Genomic DNA, 22,044 nt, shown 5'->3' with positions numbered 1-22,044 from the left:
CTAAATTACTCTAGGTTATGTTTAGCATTCGCTGTGGGTGAAAATAAGTAGCATTAATTGCTGCATGCAAATGCGTAATGAGATACCATTTAACTCCATGACAACACCCCAAAATGATTCATGTGTACAGTATGAAATTATATGCTTACTTTCCTCTTCAATTTAGCTGCATGATGTTGATGTTGCATAAATGGATCCTTGTTTTCAGCGAAAGGTGAAAATAATATGTGGAAAGTGGAAAGAATAATGCAATCATTCATCATTGAATAACATGTTTTCTTTTGGTTCCCGGTTGCATATTTTCTGCTGGAGCACTGTTTGTGCTCAAGTAAAACCTATTAAGAAAAAATGGCCTCACCGAGATGTTGTTTTCTACAAGAAAGAAAAAATCTATTTAGTTCTTTTCCAATCCAGTGGCCTGTAGAGCAAGGGATTTATTTTCCCCAGGTCTGAACTGAAGAGAAAGCCTGTACGGTTAGCTGTCCAGGCTTCAATTCTATCAGATCCCTAGGGTGAGATATGGATTGGCTAGGAGTATAAAAATTATGAATACCTTGTCAGTGATAGTGAAGAGGTTCAACTCTGAATTGCAAATTCAGGGACTACTTTGTAATTAGCAGAATGCCACATAGTTGCATATGAAGAACAGCAAACAAATGTAAAAGGTAATGCATGCAAACACAATGCATGCAAAGATAAATAAATGTGCTGCTGAATAAACCAATACATCGCAGAGGAGCAGGCATCAATCACTGTTATTCTGTGTCACCTCATGAGTGACTCACCACAGACAGCTCAAGTTGAACACCGGCAAGCTTTGAAGCACATCCTTTAGAAAAATAGAAATGATTGCTTACAACACAGGGCAATCTCGGTTACGCACGCACACGTTTTTTTCTTTTTTTACTTTGCCCATACTGTTTTTTTTCCCTCACATGTGTTTATCTTATGTGTAAAAAGATACTAAATGTGCATAATGCATTACCAGCAATTATGATTTCTTCTCTAAATGTAAACAATGATCAATTAAAGCAGAATTAATTTATTTTACATTACTTGAGGATAATCATTCAAGATCTTGTTTTGAGCTTTTGCATGTCTGATGGTTAGTTTGAATTCCATCATGAAGAAATGCAGAGTATGGGTTGGAAAGGTTGTTTGTTCCCTAGTTAATTTGATATGATATTCTTTAAAAATAACTTTTCAACACACTGTGATTCACTAGAATCTCTCTTCATTTCTTTTCTGTGTTTCAGGCCTTCAGGTCATTTTCCCAGAATACCTGCAGGAGAAATTTGTCCAGTCAGCTCTGAGCTACATAATGTGCAATGGAGAGGGGGAGTATGTGTGCCATAACAACCAGTGCATCTGTCAGTGTGCAGAGGAGTATCCCCAGTGCAACTGTCCCATCACCGATATCCAGATCATGGAGAACACCCTGCTGGGGATGTCTGAGTCATGGGCCTCCTCTTATAAAGACTTTGAAAACTCTGGTGAGTTTTTCTTATTTATTTTTTTTTTTTTTTGTCAACCTGGCAAAAATGTGAATAGAGGGAAACTTGTTTCGTTTTACATTTTTGTGAGAAAAAAAATTCTAAAGCTATTCAAACCTAAACGACATCACTTACACACCACAGCTTATATGTTCCATTACCAAATAACTAGAAAAAAAAAAAAACTGTCAGAGGAAATTTAAGTGGCATATTATGGTGAAAATGTAAATAAAAAAGTCTGAAAGGAATCAATGATGGCCATTGATATAACCATCATATGGCAAACTGTTAATCACAAATAATTTGTGACGTACAATTATGTTTGTTTTAAGTAGAATTTTGGACACAGTGGAGGGAAGGCACACATTAGCTCTCTAGATGCTGCAAGGCATGGTACTGTATCTATTATTAATGTAATGTAAAAGTATCCCAATACAACCTACGAGCAAAAGATAAATATATCTGTGTTCCATAATAGAAAGTCAATGTTTGTCATTAAGGTTATGAGAGCATTGCAGTTGCAAAGAGACCAATTGATAGAGGCCTGAGAAAAGGGGAAACAAATAATAAAAAACTGCACATGCAGAAAAATATGAAAGTTGGGTTCAATATTCCAAACATTTAAACTTTGTCTCATTAAAAGGGAACCCCTTTTTTTTGGCTTTTTATCTTTGACTACACATGTCACTAGATTAACATAATAGACATAAGAAATAAAAGCACTTTAGTTCAAACAATTTGGGGTAATTTGAACGTCACTAAGCTTTTATTTGATTTATTTACTTTCAAGAAATACTAGGATGGCCATTGGCTATCACTTAAACTAAACAATATATAAATTATTCAATTATAACAGGTGGCATTACAATGCATAATGCTGCTGTATGTACTACAGACTTTTTTCTATTGGTTTGAGATGGTATTCCTTTTGATTTATTTGTGTATTTACTTATTTGTGTATTCCCGAGATTCATTTCAACGGCTGATATAACACTGCCAGTATTGGAACATGTTCTCCAGGTACAGAGAGGCGATGATTTGACATTGTGCATGATGCATCCATCGCTCAGTACTCCTTTCAAATGGCAGAGCTTTCACTGTGTAAAGTGGCTGGCTGTGAGCACCGCTGCAGCTGCTGCTCTGCCTGGCTGTGCTCGCTGAGGCTGTAGCTGTTAACACAACTACTGCCAGAGCTAAAACTGCTTTTGTGGATTTGGATATACAGTATGGCATACCCACAGTGCTCGTGAGGTCTCAGGTATTAATATTTGAATTGAAATATTCATTCAAAAAGAGACAACGAAACATTATTTCACACAGTCAGACAGAGCTGCTTTAAGCAGTTAGTGTTCCTCACAGAATAAACCAATGTGTCTCAGCCATAATCATAAAAATTAGTTCAGAGCTATGTCTGCAGTCACTGTGACATGTCATATTATGGCTAAAACAGCAATTACAGCTACAGACTTTCTCAGTCAGCCTCAGCAGCAGTCCACGAGCACTAGCTAATCAAGTTATCTGTCTTGCTACAGTTTTTGCTGCAGAGCAGTTGAGGTTACGCCCACCTGCACTTTAGCCACAAAATGTGGTCGTTTAATACACAATACTATATCAGGAAACAACTCAGCCTTTCTGTATGGATCAGAGGAGATGTGAAATTTAATAAGGCTGAGGGCAGATCTTAACACAGGTAATGCACAAATTAGTACAAGGGAGTGGAAAATTCATTGCAAGGTAACACTAAAGTGTTGTGATGGTACACCGAAATGATTTTTTGAGCACATGAGAGTTATTTAGATAAAGGCAATGTTTAAGTGTGCAAACATTTTTTGTAGTCAAACATACTGACGAACAAATCAGAGATATCCTCTCAAACCTTTGCTTCTGCACCATTCGAATCATGTGCAGTCTTATTTTGCTTTTCAACAATCTTCTTCTTCTTTCCTATGGGAAATAAACAGGAATATTTTCTCCCACTGTGCCCTTCTTACTATTAATTGGTGATCATCTGGGATCATCTTTTAGGTGCTACAAGAGTAATAAATTATTTCTCAGGTTTTTTTTTTTACAAAGCATCAATTCAGAAATAACAACAGAAAACTCAGAGCTGTAAATGTGGTATCTGTACAACCTGGTAGGATGGGAAACATTTGGTAGAGTGAAATATTGGTAGCAACCAAAAAATTTAGATGTAATGGGACAAGAGGTAAAGTGTAGCTAAATTGCGAGAGCTGTAATCTCTTGATAAGGTGTGCTGGGTGGCTCGAGATAAGAGTCACTCAAGGCACTCTGTAGACTCTTTGGAAGCTCTATCAAGGAAGGGATACTTGATGGCTTTGAAGCTTGTATAAAAGGTCTTGGCTGCTATTGAACTGCCACTGGGGCGTGACTTGACAATGGAGGTGTTTTTCAGTGAGGGAGTCGGATGATTCTGAATCTTGGATGCTGGTGACACCCAGATTTTCTCGGAAAAGAGCGACTAAGGTATCTGACAATTCTGAAAGCTGGGTGGAGGAAAATGCCAAGTTCAAAACAGGGTGGGAGAAGGATTCTGACTTCTTTGAAGAAAAAAGGAGAAGGAGCTCTGACATGCCTGGGAGGAGGGTGGAGAAAATTCTGACATTTCACGGCTGTGGCTGAAAAAAACGCTCTGAACTCTGTGGTTAATGCTGTTAAACTGTCTTGGGGACAGCTGTAGGAGGGTACTGGTATGCTTTGCAGGTGCATCTCTTGAATATGGGATGTGCTCTTTAGAGTGTGACAAAGTTCTTCAATTTGTCCAAGAATATTTAAACAGTTATACATTCCACCACAATTTATTCTCACATTTATATATTTTATACATTAGTTATCGGTTTTAAAGCTTTGTCTTTATGCTCTAATAGTTTAAGTGTTGCAGAGTGCTTTTATATTTCTTTCTTTATTTACTTTGATTAATGTTTAACTTAAATAATGACATTGCTGAGTAAATACTTGGGGGATTCAAATTCTATTCAATTATTTATAATGAGAAGTTCAAATTAGTTTTGATGCACTGGTGAGCTACTACATGTCACTTGGCTCAGTGTTTTCTAAATAAGTCCAACAAATAAAATATCCATTGTTATGCATTTGTCTGAGTTTTTAAGCCCATCGTTGCTCTACAATTTAATCTAGTGTTGCAAAAAGAAGTGGTCTGAGGAAGACACAATCAAGTATTATCCAAGGCTTCAAGAGGAACAAAAGGACAATCATCAGTGCCGGTTGGATCAAATTGGTTGTGGAAGTAATCTTGGTGTCTGGGAGCACAGCGAAAAGAATGATTACTGCTAAGAGAGTCTTATTTTAAAAACATTCTCAAAATGGAATCAATCCCAAAATAAAAAAAAGAAATTAAACAGCATATTTATAGCAACCTTCAAAGAAAAGAAAGTAATACCGATGCAATAATAACATAAATACTAAATCTAAAAAAATCTCAAGTATAACATGTTCAAATTTTACTGCATTTATATAATCAAAAGTATAAACTATTCATATGTTTGTTTTCCCTTTTCTCTCCTCTCTGTTTACAATGCTTTCTCTGACTCCATTCCTGTCGGTTATCTAGATGAGTTCAAGTCTTTCCTGAAGAGGCTGCCCTCGACTCATTTCCTGCCCATCAGCAGTGTGCATCTTCTCTGGGGCAGTGACTGGGACCTCCAGGCCCGCTACAGGCTCCTTCAAAGTTCCCTGGAGATCCAGCGGCTCAAGATCCAGCGCACTGCCCGCAAGCTCTTTGGCCTCAGCATTCGTTGTCACCACAATCCCAACCACCAGATGCCTAGGGAGAGGTGGGTAGAAATATGACCTTGATGTGTATTTTTTTCAGTAACATAAACCAAAGGTTTAGCATTGATGCTTCTGGATATTTGCTGAAAAAAAGTATGAAAAAGCAATTTGAAACTTTGATACTTCGATGGGAACTGCTCCTTTGGGTTGATGTATGGTTCATTTTAATTGTTGCCCCTTGAAGCATGCAGAGCAAGCATGTCATCCATTATATATTCTTGCTTATGGTTGTATTGTTTCTGTCCATCAAGTCACCTTAGTGCTGAGGCTTGCACATGCCCAAAACACTATAGCTCACTCTTGTATTTCACTTAGCAGTCTGCAAAGAAAGCGTTGCTGTGGGAGTTTTTTTGTTAGGTCATTGCACACATCTGTCACCACCTACTGCAGTTGCAGCTTAGGAGCCTTGCTGCAGATGTGCCATGGAGTTAGCACGGTACAAGAAATGCCAGGAAGAAATTTCCGCCATCCACTCTAGCAAATCAGAAAACACTATGCAAAATATGCCAAGATCCTGGCTGCCACATGAAACTATTCATTGGAGGGGACGTCATTATATAAATGGAAACAGTATCTGTAAAATATTAATTTAAGTGGTCTGGAAAATGAGTCATTGTCAACTGTTCCTGACAGAAAAGGAGCACACCCACATTAGTGTGAGAGTTTGGCACATGTTTATTCTGAAGTGTTATCAGAGAGCTGCAGTATGTGCTTCCTCTTCTGTGGAATACGGATCAAGAGTGCCTGATGGCACAGGAAATAAGAGGTGTATGTTTATTTGTTTGCTCGCATGAGACAGCTTTACATCAGATGGATGACTTATTTGTCTTCAACACATCTGTTTGCAAGCATATGCACTTGGCTTATATGTGTAAATGGAATAAATATGTTATACAGCTCTTTAATATAACTCATATTTATAGTATATATACTTATATAGATAGTAATCCACCAGCTATATACATATTTTCATTTTTTCATAGTATCTTCCCAATTGTGTTTATTGATGAAAAGGATGTTTCATCGCATTTACTTCCCTGTGACATAGTCAGTTTTTCCATAAATCTGTTAAAACCTACCTGCATTTGCCCCTCTCTCTGATTCAAATTTAGTGCCCCCATCAAATACGTCCTTTAACACATCCTTAGTCTGCCAGTGAGACTGCAGTGGATGTTGCTGAAGATGTAACAAAAACAACTCACAAAAAAAGGAGAAACAAAAACACAGCCAATTGTGTGCCCCGAAGGTAAATAACAGCAGGACAGATCCCATTTGAGATCATTTGGATACCCTGCGGTTCAAGACATAGAAATTGTCATAGTAATCCACCTGCTACTTTGTATTATCCCACTTGGAGATTTGCTGCAGGAATCATGTTTTTACATATTTCTCATGTGGTTTTAAAACCATCCATATTCCCCCACTGGGAGAATCTCCCCAAGCTGTAAATATGAAAGCCCAAGTGATAGCTTTTATCACATATTACACCACCAACATCACAGTCTTAACACTAGAAACTAACAGCAAAGTTCATCCGATGAAAAAAAACAGTGACTCAATGTTACCAGGGCAAGTCATATGCTGGAATAGTTCTGATAGGTGAACTCAACCATCAAATTACAAGAAACTCGCAGTTCAGGGGGAATCCAGATGTATAAAAAACAAAGCAGAAAAAAAAGATTATGGCTTGTGGCTTTGTAAAAAGGTAATGGCTACCGGTGTCTTTTGCAATTTGTAACAAAAAGAAAAATTTGTAGAAAAAGATGAAAAGTAAAAGCTGTTGTAATGCTGTGTTGCCTTGGCAACAAACTTAAAAGTAGTGTTTTGAATGTGAAATGATGAACATCATATCTGTCGCTTGGGTTTAACATAGAGATACTGTAATATGTAGCTGGTCAAGATGCATTCTCAGAGAAACAAGTTTCATTTAATTAGATTATTTCCATATGTAGCAGTAACAGGGCTTCCAAATTAAACTAGTCGAGTCGCAGGCAGCTTTTGGCATAATTATACTGTCAATGTAACAAAGCATAAAAAGGATGTTATTTAAGAATTAAATGAGTGAAATGTACATGACTTTTACTTGTTATAAGGCTGAGCTTATTCGAAAAAGGTCTGAAGTTTTACATCACATTTTCCCTTCACCATTGCAAACTAAGAAAAGTCAACAAATAAACACTGTTTCATCGACAAATTAATGACGTGCACCACGGGTGTTGTCAGCTACACCACTACACATTTATTCATAATGATCATGAAAAAAAATCCTGACGTGAACACTGTGGAACTTTTAATGGGTTTGATGGCATTTCCTCTAATAACAATAGCAGCTCACTTTAAGTACAATAAAAGTAGCAGTTTCTTTGGCCTAAGTGATTAATAGAGACACATATGGAGTAGAATCACTCCCAGCCAAATCATATGCATTCAGTTCATGCAGTGACTATAATTACTCATGTCCAAAAGCAATCATTTCCAAACCTGAATATACTGTCTGTATAATAAAATAGCCATCATTTCTAATTGCCATGACACATCAAAGAGCGAAAATTGCTTCTAGATTTCTAGATATTGGCTCATTCTTCATTTGTATTTGTTGATTTATTTATAACAAAACAAAATACTTCAATAATTTAAATCAAACTAATACACAAATGTGGCTTCAAATTACCTTAAAAGACTGGCCTTTCTCTTAACCAATTTAGAGAAACTTGGCATCAAACTGTGACACTCAGTGGGGTTACATGGCACTGAAAGGATCGGATTATTGGCTACATTACAATAAGACTGAGTTGCTCCTTATTTGAGCAAGGGTAATTATCCTTGGATATATCGCGGTGAATGAGTCGAATCAGAGACACAAAGCATGTCATACTCCGGTACGATAGGTGGCGCTGTACCCTTTTCAACTATTGCTAATAGAGCCACTTCCGGTTGACTGCTTCACCACCACCAACAACAACAACAAACTCAGGCATTCGAGAAAATGGGGAACGAAGAGCAAGATGAAGCTACGTCCCTCTACATTTTGTTTGTGATGAGCCGCTTATTGCACAAACGCGAAGCAACAGCGCATTCTCCATTGCATTGTTTGTTTCTTTCCGACGGCGGCGACAACAACGTTTATCATTAATATCGTCTCTTCCGACTTCCGGTTCACGACCCCGGGAAAAAAATCTCGAGCATGCACAGAACGCAAAGTCTAATTCACCACGTGCTTCACCCGTCTACAAGCACGTTTAATTTGACTTTCAACCCAGTTATCTCGGGGTCTTAATCCGATCACGAGTAATCCGATCCGATCCAATTTCTTGTCCGATTAAGGTGTCTACATGCACTTAATAACTCAGTCTTATTGTAATTTAGCCAATAATCCGATCCTTTCAGTGCCATGTAACCCCACTGACAGTATTATCTTTTCCTAAATCTACCAAAAAAGTGCCAGTATCAAATTTTTATTGCCAAAATGAAGCCAAATGTGGTGCGCAAAGGCCAAGTTTTTTCCTGCAATCATACTTGAGTTTACAAGACAAAGGACTGTCACTTATTCTCACCCGCTTATATCTTAATCATAATGCTGACTTTATGATTTATTCCTTGTGTCAAATTGAGATAAAGGAATGCCAAAAGCTTTCTCACAGCGTCATCAGTTCTTCTTATTTTACTCATTTAACCAGTTAGTATAACTTATCATACCTCGCTATTTATTGTTAATCACTGCTAGTGAGCCTCTGTAATATTTATGTTCCTCCACTGTACCTCCAGAAAGAAACACAAAAACAGTCTCCTGGTAATTATATACAAATATATCCATATATATATGTATATATATATATATATATATATATACATATATATACTGTATATAAACTCCAACCTACGGACACACACACACAATAGCAAGCTCCTTGTTTTTAGATCGTAGGAGTATAGAAAAATAAGCACACACACACATGCATACGCTCACACTTGTGAGACTGTGTGTGAATGTGTAAATAAAAAGTGCTTTGTGAAGTGCTTTGTAGCACCTAAACAAGGCTTAAAGGTGTGACGTAAGTGCAGATCATTTAGTGCTGACAATTTACTTTAACTTTGTTCCATTCTGAGTTTGAAGCCAAAGAGAGAGCAGAGTCGGAGCCTGTCTTTCCTTTGCCCTCTTGGATTATCAATAGTGCAGACAGAAAAACAAAATGTGGAAAACTTGAAATGGCCTCTGAACTTTCTGTCGTCACTGTGTTCTGGACTTGTTTAGGTACAGCTTGTGATATTTTTGATCTGCTTAGAATGCAGTGTTAATCACCATAGTTAACACACAAGTTCACTTCTTTGTCAAACTAACCTTAACCAGCCTTCCTCTCTGAAAAATCAGAAGAATCAAAATTCACCTCTGACAGTCAGAAAAAAAAAAGGCCCAGCACTGTCAAGATTACAAGGAGGGATGCCTGAGGGGAAAATAAAAGACAAGATAAGAATAGCAAGTAAAGCTTTCCACCAATATGGAAGCTCTCCTTACAGAAGGTCATCTTCTTTTTTTTTCTATTCCCAGAGAAGATATTTTACATGTATATACATTTAACAAGCCATAAAATATTGATTCTGATCAAAATTCTGTTCACAGTTAATGCTCTGTCCTGTTTTTTTTTTTCATTTTCCATCTCTTTAGATCTGTGATGCAGTGGCTCAACAGGGTCCAGTCCTTCTTGTACTGCAATGAGAATGGGTTTTGGGGAACTTTCTTGGAGAGCCAAAGGACATGTGTGTGCCACACAGGTGTCACACTGTGCCAGCGACCCATCCCATGTGTCATAGGGGGCAACAACAGTTGTGCCATGTGCAGCCTGGCTAATATCTCACAATGTGGCTCCTGCAACAAGGGCTACAAGTTGTACCGTGGTCGCTGTGAGCCCCAGAATGTGGACTCGGAGCGTAGTGAGCAGTTCATCAGTTTCGAAACTGATCTGGACTTTCAAGACTTGGAGCTGAAATACCTGTTACAGAAAATGGATTCACGATTGTACATTCATACCACTTTTATTAGTAATGAGATAAGACTGGAGACATTCTTTGATCCACGATGGCGTAAGCGCATGTCCCTGACTCTCAAGAGTAACAAAAACCGGATGGACTACCTTCACATGATAATCGGTTTGTCTATGAAGATCTGTCAGATGCGAAACAGCAGCATTGATCCCATGTTCTTTGTTTATGTCAACCCGTTTAGTGGCAGCCATTCAGAAGGCTGGAGCATGCCTTTTGGTGAACATGGCTACCCGCGCTGGGAAAAAGTACGACTCCAGAACTCACAGTGCTTCAACTGGACTCTCCTGCTGGGCAACCGGTGGAAGACCTTCTTTGAGACGGTGCATATTTACCTGCGCAGCCGTGCCAAGATCCCAACTGGCCTTCGCAATGATACAGGTCAGGGCCCGGTGGATCTGGCAGACCCTAACAAACGCCAGATCTACATAAAAATCTCTGATATTCAAGTCTTTGGTTATAGCCTGCGCTTTAATGCCGACCTGCTTCGTAGCGCTGTGCAGCAAGTAAACCAGTCGTACACACAAGGAACTCAGTTCTACTCATCCTCATCTGTTATGCTCCTGTTACTGGACATTAGGGATCGGATTAACCGCTTGGCGCCTCCTTCTGCACCTGGCAAACCCCAGCTGGACCTTTTCTCCTGTATGCTAAAGCATAGGCTCAAGCTCAACAACAGTGAGATGATTCGAGTGAACCATGCCTTGGACATGTACAGCACAGAAATCCTAAAACAATCAGATCACCTGACTGCTAAACTCTGCTGAACGTAACATTAATTTAAGGAGAAACAACTAGACAAACAACACCTGACAAATGAACTATGAGGGGATGTTAATCTTATTTTTTTTTCTCTTTTTCATTTTATGACCTTTTCTGCCTTTTGATGTAATATTAACTTTGTAAGCATAATTCTTAAAAAGAAAAAAAGAGGAAAAGGCAGTGATGAAAAGCTTTTCTGGCAGATAAAGAAGATTAATGGAACCACTATAAAGACTGTATCATATTTGTCCCAGCATGTCTGTAATTCCCTAAAAGAACTTAAAAGAGAGTGGAAGAAAAAAAATATATATATACATTAAATCTATGTACTGGTGAAAAAGAGGCCTTGATTTTAATCTGAGGGATCAAAGGTTTTATCTGAAACTGCCATTCTTTATTGAAAAAAAAAATACATTTTTAAAGGAACAGAACATGGGCAGACCAGATATCATTTTACTTCACCTAATGCGCAAAATATTTCAGACATAATGGACAGTTTAATATTAAAATGTTTATACATTGTAAGGATTAAATAGCCTTAGTGAGTAAGTAGTCAACATATTACTTATAAACTCCTCATTGCGTTTCAGATCCACAGTGAATCTACATTGCTCTTAGCAAATTATGAGACACTCTGTCATTGTTCTGACACAAAAGGCACACAGCAGGGCAGTAATGGATAGTCATGTCAAATAACAAAAGCCAGCTGTTTATATATACATATATATGTGGGTGAATGCGTGTGTATGTGCGAGTGCCTGTGTACCTTTTTTTTTTTTTAGCTTGATGCTTATTGCTGTTTGTTAATTGAATGTGTCACTTGAGATTGACCCCAGTCTTTGCTGAATCTTGCATTTGCAGCGCTTCTCCCCACGTGTTTAAAATTCAAGCTGTGTTTTTTTCACAAGGCAGTACCTCCTGGTGCGTGAGTGCAATATTGTGGTCTGAAGATTCAACAATCAATGCTATTTTGTACAGCTTTGCAAAACGTACATGTTGTGACTGCTGATTTGTGGAGCTTTTCGGGCACCGAGAGCAAAATGTAAACATTCGTCATTCAGGCTCATTTGCGAGAGACAACTTAAAGCCATACACTTCCCTGAGGTAGACATACAGTAAGGCATAACGCTTATCCCTACTTGTTCCATTTGTATGTCTTTGTGTTATTCTCTCTGATGATTTTCAGATAAGAGCACAGCAAAAAGGAAGATGACAAGGGAAGACTTATTGTGTTGAGTGAGATTGTATTGTGAAGCCATTGAATTTCTGTGTTGTGCTGCAGGATAAGAAGAAGACGACGACGAAGAAGAAATTGTGATATTATAGCTTATAATATCTTTTTGCCAAGTGTTTAATCTGTAAGCTTTTTATGATCATGTGTAAAAATGTCTTTAATTTTTAAGATATGAAACATTTTCTGCATGTTGCTGGAAGCATAAACAGAGTTGCAGCTTTGTTAAACACTTTTAATTATCGAACTGAAACATGAAACACTACCTATGTATTTGATGATCACACTTTTTTCAATAATTCAGTTCTAAAACATCTCTATTACTGATGACTTTTTGTGGTCTTTTCATCTATTGGATGTTAACAAGACAGACTCACTTGACTTGTACAAACTAGTTTTTCCAGCCATTTTGGGAGGGGGGCACACTCAGAGAATATGAGACAATATATTTGCTGCTTTGGAAGAAATTTCCTTCTGTAAAATGTCAAAGCTGCAGGCGCAACTGCAAGCTTTCCATAACACCTAGAAAACACGTTTTTTTTTTCAGTTCTACTCATTTTTGTTGTTAAACTTTTTGTTTTCTTTTGTTGTCAGTCTCTTGGTATTTTTTTTGCGTTGTTATTATCTCACTTTGTGTTCTTAGAAACATTGTTGTTCATTTAACTGTGATGAAACCGGTCTTGTGGAGACAGATGTAAGCAGAGCTGTGCAATCTATTGAAAACAACCACAATGTGATGCTACTGAAATGTGGATGCAAACAACAATGAAATTGGACTTCTTCAAAAGAAAGCTTGTTTTAAAAAATAAATAAAAAAAATGTTTTTTCAGATTTAGTTTGTTCGATTTCCCTAAATTCAAAATTTGGGTTATGACCTTTATGGCTTACCTCCGTGTCTTTGAACAAGTTTTAAACCACAATGTTGTCATGAGGACTGCGTCATTCAGAAAGCTGTTAGTTACAGCTCTAGCTGAGGATTTCCAGTAATGTCTATCTAGCTTATTAGTATGCTAATGTTTGCATGGTAACACCTTTTACTTTGACAAAAATATAAGCATTACCATTGTAACATTTGCATGCTAATGGAAGCACCAACGCTGTGTCTCAATTCACGTACTTCCGTATTTACACTTGCTTTCTTAACTGTATAAATGCATTCATGCTAACAAATATAATTACAACTACATGCAGTTAATACAGCTGACTGTGGACCTTGGAATACTCTCACCTTCAATGATCCCCAAATTGGTCATGTAATGGAACATGATTAGCCAATAAAAATGCTAGAAAGGTTGCTACCAGTAGCACATTTTTTATCAGGCATTGACAGTTTGTCTCGTGTAGTTGTTTGGTGTTGATGCATGTTAAATCGTCGTCTTTACTGTGGTATTTTGTGTGCTCGGAAGCAAGATAGTTTTGCAAACGTAACTAGTGCGACAATCGCAACTGTCATTTCAAGTATGTATACAACTTCCGGTGTTTCTTTGAGACAATTTCCAAATTCACTCATGACTCCAATATGTTAAGACTGTACATGATGTACTGTGTGTACTAACGGAAGTATGCAATATGAGACACAGTCCAACAGCAGAGCTCAGCTGACATACTGACAGAGAGCTTAAGTGGCTTAAGATGTCTCTAAATGGCCACAATAATGCACCTATGGATATGTAGTAAATATGTAACAGATACTTCTACCTTATTACATTGATTGATTAATATCAATATTGAACTATCCAAATGAATTCTTACCAAATTATTATTACTCTTATTATCATTGTTATTATTATTAAGTGCCTGTTATCAATCCCTTTAACATGTTTAGAGCTGGAGGAAATTTTAGTATTATCCAAGGGTGACATTTAGTTACTTTCAAAATTTACTTATATACTCTTGTTTTTTTAGCTTCTCTAGGAAACCACACATTGAAGGAGGTGTAGAAATTGACCACCAGACAGAGAGAACGGATGACTCATAGTAATGGTGTCGGTTTTTGTCCCATGCTGTAAATTATATGTGTAAATAGGAACACCTTTACAGTAACAATGCTGTGCTACAGTATCATTATCAGTATTGAAAGGGAATAGAAAGACTTCTTCAAAGAAGCTCGCCATTTGAGTACATTAGCACAAAATATTGGGCCCCCCATGTCTTGTATGTAATTTGGTTCATAACAATTTATGACTGTTTTATATTGTCAAAGCATACTGTATATTGCAATTTAGTTTGCAGCCACTGTCAAGATCCATAAAACAAGCACATTTATTCCTATGGCATTATGCTACCATTGTTGCTTACTGTAAATGTATCCATAAATTTGTCTGAAAATTTTTACACCTAATACCTTGCCTATGTACCTTTTTTGCTTTTCCTTCGGGATCATTGTTTCAGCTTATTTTAAATGAATGTTTCATATAATAATCTATTTCTCATTAAAATGCTATATTTAATAAGAAGAGCAAGGCTTGTTTGTACAGTTTCACTTTACATAATCCACACAAGTTTTTAGCAAATACGGCCAAACACTTGGTGGCTCAAATCCTCTGAGCCACCTAATTTTACTATTCTGGCATGGTCAGTATATGACTGCCGTCTCTGAACCGTCGCCTTTGGTTGTGATGAAGTTTCCTCGCCAAGAGTATTATCCTGTGTCTGAAGTTTGCTGATAACAAAAGACTTTTTCCTCAGCCAACCAGTTCTTTTGGTGACTTAACATTTTGATGTTTCCCAAATGCAATGAAAGTACTGATGTTTGTGCTCATGGATTTAGCCCAATAAGTCAGTGCCATTAATCAGCATCAGATTCAGTATTTTAATTCCTTATCATATACACTCAAATGTTCTATCCATCTGGTCATACACCTAATCATTTTCAGCTTTAGTTATTTATTTTTCATTCAACTAAATTTTTTTATTAATTTTTTTAGACCTTTCTTTTTTCTTTTATTTTACCTTGTCCTGTCCAGCATCACGGTAAGCAGGTTGATGGTCTGAGGGCCGTGTTGTGCTAAAGCTCCTCTTGATGCTGAAGTACTAAGGTGGTTTGTTGTTGAAATTATATATTTACGCCACACCTGACAGGAACAAAAGAAGGGGGAGAGTGAAGAGAAGAGAAATGAGACAAAGATACAAAATATACAAAACAACAATAAATGTACAAATAAAACCAAAGCAAAACCAGACAACCAGCTGCTACATCGGTAGAGAAACTTAACAGAAAACACCTTTCAGCCTATATGGGAACACAAGGCAGAGAACCATCAAGAGCACCGACAGGAAGAAAAATGGAGAAGAACACGAACTGCAACAACTACACCAGCAGCACATCTATGAAAACATAACTGTGGTTAATGATGATTAAAACCACAAGACAACACAGCAACTGTATAATAAGCATGTCAGTGAGTCCATGAGTGTGTGTGTGTGAGTGCATTTGAGTGCAAAATATATGACATAGGTCTCATGTGTTCAATAATGGGTAAAGAGGGCCGCAACAGTGCCCTTGTCCAAGGATCAGAAGCGGGCAGAAAGGGCCCCAAGACCCGGGCAACCAGCAGCCTCCACGGAGCTTTCTAATGAATAAAGGTGGTGCTGCTAGTTGCCTCCGTGACCCGTTCTCGGAGAAGCAGAAGATAATGGATGGATGGATGGTCATTTTTGAGTGGTCTTATCCATGTCCCATGTTTCTAGTTGAAAGTGCTAAATACTGAAGTGGAAGCAGTTGATGAACTTTATAAAATCATTTCTCTCAAATCAACTCTTACTTTTACTTTAACCTCAGTCTAACCTTACATTAATCTATATATCGAGTCCTCAGTCAAAAATTTAATGATTTACATGAAGAGAATTAGCTTTTTTACCCAGAAAGCAAGTCGGGCGTCCACAATGTGATCTTGCAATCCCACAAAACACATAATCTTGTTCACAAAATTTTTACTTAACACTCTGGGGTACAGAGTATAACTGGCAATTTTTTACTACTTTTGAGTTTACCTTTATAATTCACCTCAAAAACTGTTTATCTTGCCTTGTTTGGTGTCATCACATCCAACCAGGAAAATATTGATCTTTTACTGTGAAAACACAGCGAACACTTGCTTAGAATAGCCCGTTTTTACCTTTTCTTGCTGCACCAAATGTGACGACATTATTCAGGAAAAAGCATGGCGTAAAATATTTAGCATAGGTCTGTTTTTACTTGGCCTATGGACACAATTTAAAAACTGATATATAGTTTAATGTCCGCACTAACAACACGAGTTGACACAGACTCAGCAAGGCTGCTAGAAAGTTTTGGGATGTTGTTTAGGAGTGATGGCAAGTTGGAGTGAGAGACGGACAAATGAATTGGGGTTTCATCAGCAATAATAAGGTCACGAGATTTCGATGAAATTAGTGTCATTCTAAGGGTGACTGGGCTCAAGCTTATAGACAGGGTGAGGAGTTTGAGCAGAGCTGCTTCTCTGCATTGAATGAGCCAGCTGAGGTGGTTTGTGCAACTGATTCCGATACCTGCTGGTTTTCTCCCTTTGGAGGTTGTCCAGCACATCCAATTGGGAGCAGACCCAGAACACGCTGATAAGATTATATATGCCCCTACGGCCTGGGAACACCTCAGGATTGCCCAAGAGAAACTGGAGAATTGATGTCTGGGGTTTTGCCTCCATGACATGACCTTGGATAAACAGAATAAAATGGATGGATGTGAAGGGTGAAAATTGCTGTGAATGTCAGGACAGTCAAGATGTCAAAAGAATGGCTTTAGCCTTTACCATAATTGTTTTCTAATCATAGCCAAATAGTTTTGCCTCTAACACCAGGCAATTCTAAAGCTTCATGAAGCTGATGTTTCATCACTGAAATTAATTAAATAGTGATTCTATCTGATCACACTGTGATGTGATTAAGGAGCTGATCTTTAGTCACAATTTTTAACATGTTTGGCTTACACAAGAAAAGGAAAAATGTGTGAATGAGAGCAGCATCATTTGGAATTCAACTGCATGAATTTACACTTGTGTTTTATGAATTCTTTATAGAAATTTGCAAAAAGCATGTGTAGAGTGTCTCGGAGCATATGTGTTTAGTTAAGACAACGGAGTGATTGTATCTCCAACTGGATTATCGATGTGCTCGATTTTGCATGATTTCCGTCAGACTAACATTTTTACATTCATTTTCAAAGTCAGATTTTGATCAGACTTACACAATGGATTGTTTGCGTGTTATGTAAATGTACTTATTGAGTGTCATTCAAGGCTTTATCCTCAGAACACCACAGTGTCAGGAGGGGTGGTGAGGCGAGGCATAGAGAATAGGACACGGATGCAGATTTCCAAACACAATACTCGGTTTATTTTCAAAACGAAAATAAACTGAGCCGGATAACAAAACTAATAACTGTGAAGAAACAAAACTTGACTATGACAAAAGATTGACTTGACTTGACTTGACTTGACTTGACTTGACTTGACTTGACTTGACTTGACGGTGACAACAGGGAAAACATGGCAAAACTAAATACTGGACCTGGACTAGAAAACTAACAAAACTAAGGCATGAGAAAAAACTAAAAATTAAACATGAGCTTGACAGAAAACTAAAACATGGCAAAACTACGAACTAAACAGGAACTAAAAACATGACAAACTCAGAGACGTGACACAGAATGATGACTATAAAATACAAGCTGCAAGAACTGCACGTGCCCTGCCAAGCTAGTTAGCCTTGATGTTTAACATACAACCAAATGCATATATCTACTGTGCTAAAATGTGTGTGTGTGTGTGTGTGTTAAACTAAACTCAAGATCCTTTTTTCTGAAATTTTCAGTAATGGCATGTTAGCATAATTTTTAATGGGGTTAGGACAGGGGATTGAAAGTCAAGTAGGAGCAAGGTTGTGGATTGGACAGGGCGGCGCCATGAGACAGGCAAGTATTTTATACAAAACTTGTCAGAAAGTCCAGTGTGGGTTTTTTTGTAAGATTTCTAGCACAGTGTGCCTGTCAGTTTCTCTGTCAGCCTCTGTAATCCACAGTTACCCAACGACACAGTAACATTTTGTCTGCATTCCTGCACTTCTTGATTTCACACAGAGCTCAAAATTCCAGTTGTCTTGAAAGTTCCCAACAGCCTGTCACCGTTTAACTCTGACCTCTGAGCTGGCTGGAGTGCCATATTTGTGTATTGGAGTCCTTGTTTTGGCTCCAAATGTTTCAAATGTGAAATACTCACAAAGTATTACAAAGACAACGTAGATGTTACACTTTTATAGCGTCATTTGAATGTTTGCTCAAAAATGAATTTACATAATATTTTCGCATTTTGTTTGGTCATTCAATTATCATATCCAATTCATCATAAGGCAAGGCAAGGCAAGTTTATTTGTAAAGCACAATTCAACAACAAGGCGATTCAAAGTGCTTTACAGATACATTAAAACAGTAGAAATAAAAAGCATGAAAATCAGATCAAATCAGTAGTTAAAATGTGATTAAGTTTTGAAACTCAAGCTTCAGATTTGGAGCTTTGTTCAAATGCAGCTGAAAATAGGTGTGTCTTAAACCTGGACTTAAATACACTGAGTGTTTCAGCTGATCTGAGGCTTTCTGGTAGTTTGTTCCAGACATGTGGAGCATAGAAGCTGAATGCAGCTTCTCCATGTCTGGTTCTGACTCTGGGAACTGATAAAAGACCGGATCCAGATCACCTGAGGGGTCTGGGAGGTTCATACTGGGTCAGGAGGTCACTGATGTATTTTGGTCCTAGACCATTCAGAGCTTTATAGACCAGCATCAGAACTTTAAAGTCTATCCTCTGATGGACAGGCAGCCAGTGTAAAGACCTCAGAGCTGGACTGATGTGGTCCACTTTTTTGGTCTTAGTGAGGACTCGAGCAGCAGAGTTCTGAATAAGCTGCAGTTGTCTAACTGACTTTTTAGGTAGACCTGTAGAAATGCTGTTACAGTAATCAAGCCTACTAAAGATGAATGCATGGACTAGTTTTTCCAGGTTCTGCCGAGACATGAGATATTTTTAGCTTGATATATTCTTAAGGTGATAGTAGGCTGACTTTGTTATTGCCTTAATGTGTTTTTCCAAATTTAGGTCTGAGTCCATCACTACACCCAGATTTCTGGCCTGGTTGGTAGTTTTTAGGTGTATAGATTGAAGTTCTGTGGTGACCTGTAATCATTTCTCTTTGGCTCCAAAGACAATTACCTCAGTTTTGTTTTTGTTTAGCTGGAGAAAGTTGTGGCACATCCATTCATTAATCTCCTCAATGCATTCACCAAGAGCCAGTACAGGCCCGCGGTCTCCTGGTGACATTGTAATGTATATCTGCGTATCATCTGCATAGCTATGGTAGTTTATTTAGTTGTATCTTATAATCTGTGCCAGTGGGAGCATGTAGATGTTAAAGGACTAGACCGTTTTTTTTTACATTGGGCCCTTGATTTCACATTATAACATGATGTTCTACTCACCCCTGCTTGTTGTTGGTAATTTGGAGCTGTTCCGAAGATATTTGAGAGGCGTCTGGCTGCTCTCTTGAGATATTCGGCCATGAAACGGTTTCCTATGGGCAACGTTATACAGGCACAAACTACGCTGTTTATAATTTATTAATTACTGTACACTAGCACTGATAACGTGGAGGTGCGTCGCTTACTTAAAAAAATCCGGGTTACTGTAATTTTGAATTTTAGCTGAATGAATAAATAGGCAGCAGGTCTGTGGGCTGTCTGTGGTAGTTGCACGACGATGACGTCAGTAACACCCACTTTACGACAAAAAATAAAAATTACAGTAACCCGGATTTTTTTAAGTAAGCGACGCACCTCCACGTTATCAGTGCTAGTGTACAGTAATTAATAATTTATAAAAAGCATAGTTTGTGCCTGTATAACGTTGCCCATAGGAAACCGTTTCATGGCCGAATATCTCAAGAGAGCAGCCAGACGCCTCTCAAATATCTTCGGAACAGCTCCAAATTACCAACAACAAGCAGGGTTGAGTAGAACATCATGTTATAATGTGAAATCAAGGGCCCAATGTCAAAAAAACGGTCTTGTCCTTTAAACAGAAGAGGTCCCAGGATGGAACCTTGGGGAACTCCACATGTGATTCTTGTCTGCTCAGGTGTAAAGTTACCTATTGACACAAAGTACTTCCTGTTCTCTAAGTATGTTTTGAACCAGTTTAGTACAGTTCCGGAAAGACCTGCCGAGTTCTCCAGTCGCTTGAGTAATATATTGTGGTCAACTGTATCAAATGCAGCACTGAGATCTAATAAAACTAACACTGACATTTTTCCACCGTCTGTATTCAGACATATGTCATTAAACACTTTGGTCAGAGCAGTCTCAGTGCTGTGGTGCTGTCTAAAACCTGACTGGAAGGTGTCATAGCAGTTTTTTTTGTTTAAAAAAGTAATTAAGCTGTTGAAAAACTGCTTTTCCTATGATCTTACTTAAAAAAGGGAGATTTGAGATAGGCCTGTAGTTGTTCATTTGTGTCTTGGCTTGTCTTGTCCTTTTTCAGCAGAGGTTTGATTACAGCTGTTTTTAGTGGCTCTGGAAACACACCTGACATTAAAGACAAGTTCACGATCAGTGCAGGTCTGACTCCAAAATCTTTGAGACCCTTTTGAAAAAAGCTGTTGGCAGGATGTCTAAAAAGCTAGAGGAGGAGTTCAGCTGACGTAAGATGTCCTCCAGGTCTTTGCTGTTAATGGGTTGGAACTGTGTCATGGTGTTTAAACGTTTTAGGTGGAGACGGTACATATGTTGAACCTGCTGCTGATGTACCAACTGCTTTTCTAATATTTGGGATTTTGTCTGTGAAGAATTTGGCAAAGTCATTGCAGGCCATGGAGGTATGAAGTTCAGCTGCCACTAACACAGGAGGGTTTGTTAGCCTGTCAACTGTAGCAAATAAGGCCCGAGCATTATGACTGTTTTTGGTAATGATGTCAGAGAAGTAGGACTTTCTTGCATTCCTCAGTTGTAAATTATAAGAGTGAAGTTTCTCTTTATAGATGTTATAATGAACCTGGAGATTTGTTTTTCTCCATCTGCGTTCAGCTTTCCGACACTCTCTTTTCCCATTTTTCACCAGTGTGGAATTTTGCCATGGAGACTTTTTCCTTCCAGAGATAACCTTCACCTTAATGGGAGCAATAGCATCCATAACATTTAACATTTTAGCATTGAAGCTACCGACGAGCTCATAACAACACAAAACAAAAGAAATATGAAGACGAAAGCGAGAAACATTTTATTTCACAGGCAAAAGTCGTTGCTCAGTTCCCAAGTGCTCGTTCTTTTTTACGTAAAACGTTTTGTCATCCCAGTGATTTTAACAAACTGAATAGGGAAAAATAAAGTGAGGGAAAGCTTTTCAGAAAATGTGACTGTAATGCAGCATAAGTGAAGAATTTGTTCTGGCAGCTTCTTCATATATTGACATTTTCTTGTTTGGCATGTTGATATACCGCATCTTGTTGAGTTGTGCACTTGAAACATTCAATGACCAAGAGTTCTGGCTTTTCATTGAGTCGAAACATTTTGGAGATTCACCAAGGATTGGATTTGTTTTTGATCAAGCTGCGTGGCAACTACTTTTTACCTTGTCCCTCATGAATCAACAGATTCCACCAGCTGAAATAATTTGAGAGCTATGTCTATTCTTCCAATCCTGAAATTCT

At 38.1% G+C, this 22,044-nt stretch overlaps 1 protein-coding gene across 2 annotated transcripts in view; it reads left to right on the top strand.

Moving 5' to 3' along the window:
- brinp1 (bone morphogenetic protein/retinoic acid inducible neural-specific 1) overlaps positions 1-13,859 on the top strand; it is a 110,950-nt gene extending 97,091 nt beyond the window's left edge. For both annotated transcript variants that reach the window (XM_075455998.1, XM_075455999.1), the window contains exons 6-8: positions 1,257-1,493; positions 5,083-5,305; positions 9,967-13,859. In XM_075455998.1, coding sequence (XP_075312113.1) covers positions 1,257-1,493; positions 5,083-5,305; positions 9,967-11,107 — 1,601 coding nt within the window. In that variant the 3' untranslated portion in view covers positions 11,108-13,859. The remainder of the gene's footprint in view (positions 1-1,256; positions 1,494-5,082; positions 5,306-9,966) is intronic.
- The last annotated feature ends 8,185 nt before the right edge of the window (positions 13,860-22,044 follow it).

This window comes from Odontesthes bonariensis, chromosome 22 (assembly GCF_027942865.1).
Source record: "Odontesthes bonariensis isolate fOdoBon6 chromosome 22, fOdoBon6.hap1, whole genome shotgun sequence".
NCBI classification, from domain to species: Eukaryota; Metazoa; Chordata; class Actinopteri; order Atheriniformes; family Atherinopsidae; genus Odontesthes; species Odontesthes bonariensis.
Note: the sequence above shows the minus strand (reverse complement) of the source record. Positions and strands in the feature narration are given on the sequence as shown.